Below are 9,454 nucleotides of genomic sequence, written 5' to 3'. Positions count from 1 at the left end.
AGCCACAGCAATCAGAGATGAAAAGGAAATAAAAGGAATCCAAATCAGAAGAGAAGAAGTAAAGCTGTCACTGCTGATGACACGATACTGCACATAGAGAATCCTAAAGATGTTACCAGGAAACTACTAGAGCTGATCAGTGAATTTGGTCAAGTAATTAATGCACAGAAATCTCTTCCATTCCTATACACTAATGATGAAATATCTGAAAGAGAAATTAAGGAAACACTCCCATTTACCACTGCAACAAAAAGAATAAAATACCTAGGACTAAACCTAGTTAGGGAGGCAAAAGACCTGTACTCCAAAAACTGTAAGACACTGATGAAAGAAATTGAAGACATAAAAACATGGAAAGATATACCAGATTCTTGGGTTGGAAAAATCAATGTTGTTAAAATGACCATACTACCCAAGGCAATCAGAAGATTCATTGCATTCCCTATGAAAGTACCAGTGGCATTTTCCATAGAACCTGAACCAAAAATCATAAAATTTTTATGGAAACACAAAAGACCCATAATAGCCAAAACAATCTCCAGAAGAAAGAACAGAGGTGGAGGAATCATGCTCCCTGACTTCAGACAATACTACAAAGCTACACTAATCCAAATCATATGGTACTAGAACAAAACAGACATGTAGATCAATGCAACAGGATAGAAAGCCCAGAAATAAACCTACACACTCACAGTCAATTAATCAATGACAAAGGAGGCAGGAATACACAGTGGAGAAAAGACAGTCTCTTCAATAAGTAGTGCTAGGAAATCTGGACAGCTACATGTAAAAGAATGAAATTACAACATTCTCTAACACCATATACAAAGACAAACTCAAAATGGATTAAAGACCTAAATGTAAGATTGGATACTATAAAACTCCTAGAGGAAAACACAAGCAGAATACTCTTTGACATAAATCACAGCAATATTTTTTTGGATCTGTCTCCTAAAGTAAAGGAAATAAAAGCAAAAATAAACAAATGGGACCTAATCACGTTTAAAAGCTTTTGAAGAGCCAAGGAAACCATTGACAAAATGAAAAGACAGCTTAGTGAATGGGAGAAAATATTTGAAAATGGTATGACCTATGAGGGATTAACAACCAACATATATAAACAGCTCATACAGTTGAATATCATAAAAACAACCCAACTAAAAAATGGGCAGAAGAACTAAATAGACATTTATCCAAAGAGGAAATGCAGGTGGCCAACAGGCACATGAAAACGTGCTCAACATCACTAATCATCAGGGAAATGCAAATCAAAACCACAAGATACCACTTCACACCTATCAGAATGGCTATCATTGAAAAGAGCACAAATAAAAAATGTTGGTGAACATGTGGAAAAAAGGGACCATTTTATACTCTTGTTGGGAATGTAAATTGGTGCAGCTACTGCGGAAAACAGTATGGAGGTTTCTCAAAAAACTAAAAATAGTACTACCATATGACCCAACAAAAACCCACTCTTGGGTATATATCCAACAAAAAAAACCCAGTCATTTGAAAAGATACATGCAACCCCAATGTTCCTAGCAGCATTATAATTGCCAAGATATGGAAGCAACCTAAGTGTCCATCAACAGATGAATGGATAAAATTGGGTACACACACACACACACACACACACACACACACACACACACACAATGGAATATGACTCAGCCATAAAAAAGAATGAAATTTTGTCATCTACAGCAACATGGATGGACTTGGAGGGCATTATGCTAAGTGAAATAAGTCAGACAGAGAAAGACAAATACTGTATGATATCACTTATATGTGGAATCTAAAAAATACAACAAAGTAGTGAATCTAACAAAAAAGGAGCAGACTCACAGATATAGAGAACAAACTAGTGGTCACCAGTGAGGAGAAGGGGGAGGGGCAGTATAGGGGTGGAGGAGTGGGAGGTATGAACCATTGGGTATAACATAGGCTCAAAGATGTGTTGTACAATGTGGGGAATATAGCCAATATTTTGTAATAATTGTAAATGGAACGTAATCTTTATAATTGTATGAAAAGTATTTTAAAAAGTTAAAAAAAATCCACGTACCCATGTCTTGATTTCCAAATACTGTCTCCCACTAAATGGTACCAGAGATCCATAGAGAAATGGTCAATGAGTCAGGAAACACCAGACAAACATGAAAGTAAAAAAGTAAGGAAATATTGAACTCAAAGTATATATCAAAGAATGATGGGAATATGTCAAATAATCAGAGAATCCAGGTTGAATGGGCTGCCACTGGGACAATTTGAGCATTAAAATAAATTATGATAGCAATAGCGTATTCATGAAATAAAGTAAAAAAATCTGTGTGCCAAACTAAGATAAATAAATAAATAGATGGAGGGGGAAAAAAGCTCTTCCTTGAAGTAGAATACAAACTAATGTAGTAAAAATGATGATGTTTGAAAATGACCATTTTGCAGCCTTCATAGTAATAACTGATTTGGTAAAGAATTATCAATAGATATTAAGGCCAGTGGATTTTAGTTTGATGAGGAATAGGGTATCTACACAGTTTCAAAGTACCCCCAGCAAAATTATTAACTACAAAGAGGAAAACGGAACTTTATAGTGGATTAATCTAGCAAACATCATCTGAACAAAGTAATCAAGGTTAACATTTCTTCTAAGGGGTCAAATCAATATTATACGTCACTGATATGCTGCCCTAAGAACAATATATTACTTCTCTGACATTCCTGCCAAAATGCATAATCTATACATAATAATGAGGAACTGGCATGCAAATTTAAACTTAGGAACAATCTACAAAATAATTGTTCTGTAGTCTTTTAAATTGTCAATGTCATGAGAGACAAAGAAAAGTTGAACTGTTCCAGGTTAATAATAATAAAAAACTGAAGAGACATGCGAACTAAATGCAATGCATCATCTTGGATTGAAATTTTGATCAGGAAAAGAAAATAGCTATAAAAGACATTATTGGGATAAATAGGTGAAATTGGAATATGGCCTAGATAATAATATTGGAACCCCAATTTCATATACTACAAAACTATAGTAATCAAAAGAGTATGGTGCTGACATAAAAACAGACATACAGACCTTGGAACAGAATCGGGAGCCCAGAATAAAATGCTGCATATACAGTCCACTAATATTTGACAAGGGATCTGAGAGTACTTAATGGAGAAAAGATAGTCTATTTCATAAATAATGCTGAGGAAACTGAATATTCACATGAAAAAGAATAAAACTGGAGCCCAAACTTATACCACTCGCAAAAATTAATTCAAGATAGATTAAAGACTTAAAGGTAAGAATCTGAAACCATGAAATTCCTAGAAGAAAACAGGGAAAAAGCTTCTTGATATCTGTCTTTGCAATGATTTTATGGATATGACACCCGAAGCATAAGCAACAAAAGCAAAAAATAAACAAATGGGACTATACCAAACTAAAAAGCTTCTGCACAGAAAAAGAAATGATTGACAAAATGAAAAAGCAAACTATGGAATGGGAGAAAATATTTTTAAAACATATATCTGATAAGAAATTAATATCCAGAATATATAAGGAACTGATACAACTCAATACCAGAAAAACAAGTAATCTAATTCAAAAAGGTGCAAAAGACCTAAATAGACATTTTCCCAAAGAAGACATATCTGGCTAACAGGCACATGAAAAGGTACACAACATCACTAATCATCAGGGAAATACAAATCAAAAACACAATGAGATATCTCACACTTTTTAGAATGGCTATTAACAAAAGCAGGAGATAACAAATGCTGGTGATGATATAGAGAAAAGTGAACCCTTGCATATCCCTTGATGGGAATGTGAACTGAAATATCTACTATGGAAAGCAGTATGTTGGTTCCTCAAAGAACTAAAAATAGAACTACCATATGATCCAGCAATTCCACTCCTCGGTATATCTGAAGGAAATGAAATCACGATCTCGAGATATCTGCAACCCCTATGTTTACTGCATCATTATTTACAATAACCAAGATGTGGAAACAAACTAAGTGTCCACTGACAGATGAATGGACAAAGAAAAAAAAATACACAATGGAACATTATTCAGCTATAAAAATAAAGGAAATCTTGTCATTTCTGACACAGTGGATAAACCTTGAGGGCATCAGGCAAAGTGAAATAAGTCAGACAGAAAAAGATACATACTGTATGCTCTCACTTATGCATGGAATCTAAAAAAACTGAACTCATAGAAACAGAGAGTATATTGGTGGTTTCCAGGGGTGGTAGGGTAAGGGAAATGGGTGAAAGTGGTCAAAGGGTATAAACTTTCAGTGGTAACATGAATAAGTTCTAGGGATCTAATATAAAGTATGATGTATATTATACTGTAACTAATACTATAGTTATAGTATATATAGTTATATAACTATAGTTAGTAGAGTTAATACTATAGTATAATGACTATAGTTAACAATTCTGTATTGTATACTTACAAGTTGCTAGGAGAGTAGATCTTAAAAGTTCTCACCACACACACAAAAAAATAGTAACTATACGAGGTGGTTGATGTGTTAACTAATCTTATCCTGTGTAATCATTTTGTAATATATACATGTAGCAAATCATCACACTGTACACTTTAAACTTACAATGTTATATGTCAAATATAACAGTATGGAGGTTCCTTAAAAAACTAAAAATAGAACTACCATATGAGCCAGCAATCCCACTACTGGGCATATACCCTGAGAAAACCGTAATTCAAAAGGACACATGTACCACAACGTTCATTGCAGCGCTATTTAGAATAGCTATGATATGGAAACAAATGTCCAATGACAGATGAATGGATAAAGAAGATGTGGTACATATATACAACGGAATGTTACTCAGCCATAAAAAGTAATGAAATTGGGTCATTTGTGGAGATGTGGATGGACCTAGAGTCTGTCATATAGAGTGAAGTAAGCCAGAAAGAAAAAAAGAAATATCGTATATTAGCGCATATATGTGGAACCTAGAAAAATGGTACAGATTAACCTATTTGCAGGGCAGGAATAGAGATGTAGACATAGAGAAGGGACATGTGGGCACGGTGGGGGAAGGGGAGGGTGGAACGAATTGGGAGATTAGGTTTGACATAAATACACTACCATGTGTAAAATAGCTAGTGGGAACCTGCTGTATAGCACAGGGAGCTCAGCTTAGTGCTCTGTGATGACCTAGATGGGGCGAGGGGTGGCAGGGAGGTTTAAGAGGGAGGGGATATTGGTATACATATAGCTGATTCTGATTCACTTCATTGTACAGCAGAAGCTAACACAACACTGTAAAGCAATTATACTCCAATAAAAAAAAATAAAGCTGGAAAAAATGAACTATAATAGAGTTTACATTGTCCATTTGAAATACATGTTCTCCCAAACTCATCCCTTTTTCAGTGAGTATGAATGGATAATCTTGACAATAAAGGTTTATGGAACAAAAAATTGGAACAATGTCCAATTTCTCTTTTGACACATATACTGAGGTTATGTAAGAGAAAGGCATTATTCTGAGGAAATATACACTGAAGTATTTACAGGTAAAGGAACATGATGTCTGCAAGTTACTCTCAAATAGTTCAAAGAGAGAGAAGGAGGGAGGGGGGAGGCTTAAGACAGGGAAGGGAAAGGGGAAGGGAGAGTGAGAGGGAGAAACAGAAATAGAGAATTATAAAGCAAGCATGGTAAAATGGTAATTGGTGAACCTGGGTAAAGGGTGTATGGGAGTTCTTTGTAATATTCTCAGAACTTTTCTTTAAGTGTAGAATTAGATCAAAATAAAAGGTTTAAAATCACAAGTGTAAATATCATCAATAACTCCATCACCGAATAGCGTAATCAGTTTCCCTATGTATTTAATGAAAAAAAAGTTTTATATTGCTGAAATCTATTGGGATGAGGAGCCAGTGTATAATTTGTTTTTGCTACCAGAAGAAAAATAAAGATGAAGTTTAACTGTAACTGGATTAATGATTTCACAATATGATCTCTAAAAGAGAGATCATATGTATGTAAATTGAAAAAAAACCAAATAACTCATGAGTCAAAAAAGAAATCATAAGAGCAATTAGATAATAATAATTGAATAATAATAAAAATACTACACATAAAAACCTGTGAAATTCTTCTAAAGTGGTATGTAGTGGAAAACTTCGTTATAAATTCTTATTTTAGGAAAGAAGATTTAAAATTACTGAGCTAATGGTCCAAATAAATAAATTAGAAAAACAGCAAACAAAAAGAAAGTAAAGAAAAAAATAAAGATAAAAGGAAAAATTATAAAAATAGGGGACAAAATATTCAATGGTGAGGCCTGATGAAACCAAAAGCAGGAAATACATTAGAAAACTGAATATTATAATTTATCACACAGTCACAGTGTCATATTAATGGAGGAAAATACCCCATATGATCATGGCAGTAGATACAAAGTATTTGGAGAAAAAACTCCATACTCATTCAGAATAAAAGCTCTCAGCAAACTAAGAATACAAAGGAATTTCTTTAACCCGAAAAAGAAAATCTACTAAAAATGGTGAAACACGTATAGTTTCCTTGTAAATTCAGGAGCAAGACAAGGAAATCCTCTGTCACTGCTACTATTTCTCATTGTACCGAAGATCCTAGCTAGCCCGGTAAGACAAATTAAAAAATAAATATTGGAAAGGAACAAACTGCCATTATTCACAATATAATAAATTAACAGATAATCCAGAGAACCTACAAATTATTAGAACAGATATAAATCAGAAAGGTTACAGTGTATAAAATCAGTATGTAAAAATATCAATCGTGTTCTCATTTACGGGCAATAATCTGAAAATGTGGTTTAAAATATACATTTCACAGTAACAGCAGGAACTATAAGGTAATTAGGAATGAATATAGCAAAACAGCTTATAGATAACATTATTATTATATAGTATATATGCTTTCATATAATGTAGAAAATGGTTTCAATTTATCATTTGGTGCTAGCTTTTTGTCTGGCTAGTTATATTTAATGTGTCATAATCAACTCTTATTCCTGCTCCTTCCTTAAAAAGTTTTTGGTAAAGAGATTACCTTAAAAATCACAACTTCCTGAAGCAGGACATCAGAAAAGCAGGGTAGCATTGTCAATAATCTTCATTGTCTTCACTGAATAACTATTTTATGTATGCACCAAGGAAATGGAGTCATACTGCAATCCCTCAAAGACTGAAAAATAATAAAATAACATTAAATCATTTCTTCTGTTACTGTTCATCTCTTTCCCCTGGGCTCCTCAAGTCCTTATGCTTTACCATACCCACATTGCAGTTATATATTCATGAAAAACAGTTATATAGACAGTAGTAGAAGGGATCTATTGCATAGCAATTATGAGCAGAGACTTTAGGAAGCTTTGTAGAACAGCGTCTGGCACATAAAGATGTTCAGTAAATATTTGCTATTATTATAATTTTCAATGATTTGAGTCACTGGAGGAAATTATGTAGCTCTTGCACTTTTTGCCCTGTACAGCCTTCTTTGTTTTCTGTTTGAGCATTGCTATCCCTATGGTGCCTCCCAGCCCCAACTCTACCCCTTTGAACAAAGAGGTAAAGTTGAGGGAAATCAGGCAGTAAGGAATGACTGGGTGATGCTTCCAAGCACAATAGAGCTCATTCTTTTTCTATGCACTACCACCAAGCCCCAAGTCCAGAACTCCCTTAGTTGCCACTGTTATCCCATCATTCATTGACCTATTTATTCAAATATCTGTTTCACCCCTATGTGCTTTGGTTATCCATCCCCTACAGCTCCCAGCATAATGCCTAGTCCATTGTAAGGGCTTCTTAAAGGTTTGTTGCATGAATGAAGAAAGGATGCTCTGTCTCCTTTGGATTACAAGAATCTGTGAGGTTTTGGTCAGAGTTTATTTTTTGTATTCTATAAGCTCATCTAAATAGAAGATCATTTTTCTGATAGTAAAAACTGGACTGCTAAAATACAATACTTCCTTGAAAATCTTCAGTGGTTTCCACTGCTTATGGATTAAACTGCATAATCCTTAGCATAACATTTAAAGCCCTGCAGCACTCTATCTCACCTAGTTCTTCTCATACATTCAGAGTTATAGCCAAGTTTTCCTAGAACAAGCCTGCCTTGGGAAAGGTAAGCCAGAAAAACATTCTCTCCCCCTCCACATGGCAGATGTCACTCACCCTTTAAGGTCCACCCAGAGTTACCCCTTCCTCTTTGATGGCTCAAGATTACTACCAGGCAGAATGATTTGGTCCATCTCATCCCCCACCCCCCCGTGCTTCCTAAATACCTTGAACAAGCAAACATTATGGCACTTGGGTTTGAGTTACCATATTGTAACTTTTTGTTTTTTACTAATTGAATTTTCCTGCCATACACAGAGAAGCACACACCTCTGAAGGCTCACCTTACAATACTGCTACCACAGTGCTAGCCATAGGAATTAGGCCTTCAATATAATGTTGTTATTGATCTTGAACCAATCATTTTTTGAATGGAAAAGTTTCAAATATACACAAAAGTAGCAAGAACAGTTTAATGAATCCCCATGTATATGTCACTCAGCTTTAACAATTATTAATTCATGAACATTTTGTTTGTACCCCTCACCTGGGCCCTACTGAATTACTTTCAAGCATATCAAAAGATTAAGTCTACTTCTTAAAAATATAACCACGATTGTCATAGCTAATATATTAAAATAATTACTTAATGTTATTAAATATCCATAAATTCACCCCCACATATTTTGTGAAAGAGTTATTTAATGCCTGCATGTTCTTTCTTCAACTTTGAAATCCTGGAGAGAATAGGGAAAGGGAGAAGGAGATCTGGGAAAATATATAATTAAGTTTCAGAGAGCCTGGATATCCCAAATGAGAAAGAATCTGACCTGGTTTGGGGTGAGAGAAGTATATTGTACTATTTCTCCGGAGAAGGTGGGTGCGACTTCAGGCCCGGTGATGCTGGAGGAGGTGTGGAAGGGAGAGGGGTACTACCTCCGTTGGGGGTTCCTTCTGGATAATCCCAACGTGGAGCTAGGAGGCAGCGCTTTTTTGGAGGCTTGATTTCCCGCGTGTTTCCAGGCTGGAGCGTGGATTTCCCGGAGGTACAAGTTTGGTCCCCCATAAGGATTATAGGACCCGGGTGTCAGCTCTCTCCGGTGGGCCCTGGAGAAGCCAACAGACCGGAGATGGCGGCGGGTCCCCTCCAGGCACAGAGCTTCCTCCCGGTTTCGCTTTTTCCGTATTTCCTGTATCCTGAGACGTATATCCCCTCTCCTCCTCGCTCCCTACCCCACCACATTTTAACGTTTCTACAAGGATGGGTCTTTAAAAAAACGATGCTCATATTTAATATAATGTTTTCCCCATCTCGCCCCCCAGTGTAACTAAATCTGTGAACAGTCTTATACTGTCTATGA

The 9,454-nt window shown here is 35.5% G+C and overlaps 1 protein-coding gene across 2 annotated transcripts; it reads right to left on the bottom strand.

Annotated features, from left to right (window-relative positions):
- Positions 1 to 1,218: 1,218 nt before the first annotated feature.
- Positions 1,219 to 9,228, bottom strand: NBDY (negative regulator of P-body association). Of its 2 annotated transcripts, XR_003796302.1 has the most exons (4): positions 8,924 to 9,228; positions 7,087 to 7,221; positions 4,370 to 4,374; positions 1,219 to 1,246 (listed from the first exon to the last, which is right to left on the bottom strand). XR_003796302.1 is itself a non-coding variant. In XM_029239885.1 (2 exons), the coding sequence occupies exon 1, from the start codon at positions 9,157 to 9,159 to the stop codon at positions 8,953 to 8,955; it is 207 nt and encodes a 68-aa protein (XP_029095718.1). In that variant the 3' UTR covers positions 7,163 to 7,221; positions 8,924 to 8,952. The 2 variants fall into 2 exon arrangements, 1 of the variants encoding a protein (XP_029095718.1); XM_029239885.1 differs by lacking the exons at positions 1,219 to 1,246; positions 4,370 to 4,374 and having other exon boundaries at positions 7,163 to 7,221; positions 8,924 to 9,159.
- Between the last annotated feature and the right edge of the window lie 226 nt (positions 9,229 to 9,454).

This window comes from Monodon monoceros, unplaced genomic scaffold (assembly GCF_005190385.1).
Source record: "Monodon monoceros isolate NGI ecotype Baffin Bay Population unplaced genomic scaffold, NGI_Narwhal_1 Super_Scaffold_22, whole genome shotgun sequence".
Lineage (NCBI taxonomy): Eukaryota > Metazoa > Chordata > Mammalia > Artiodactyla > Monodontidae > Monodon > Monodon monoceros.
This window is presented reverse-complemented; position numbering and strand designations above follow the sequence as displayed.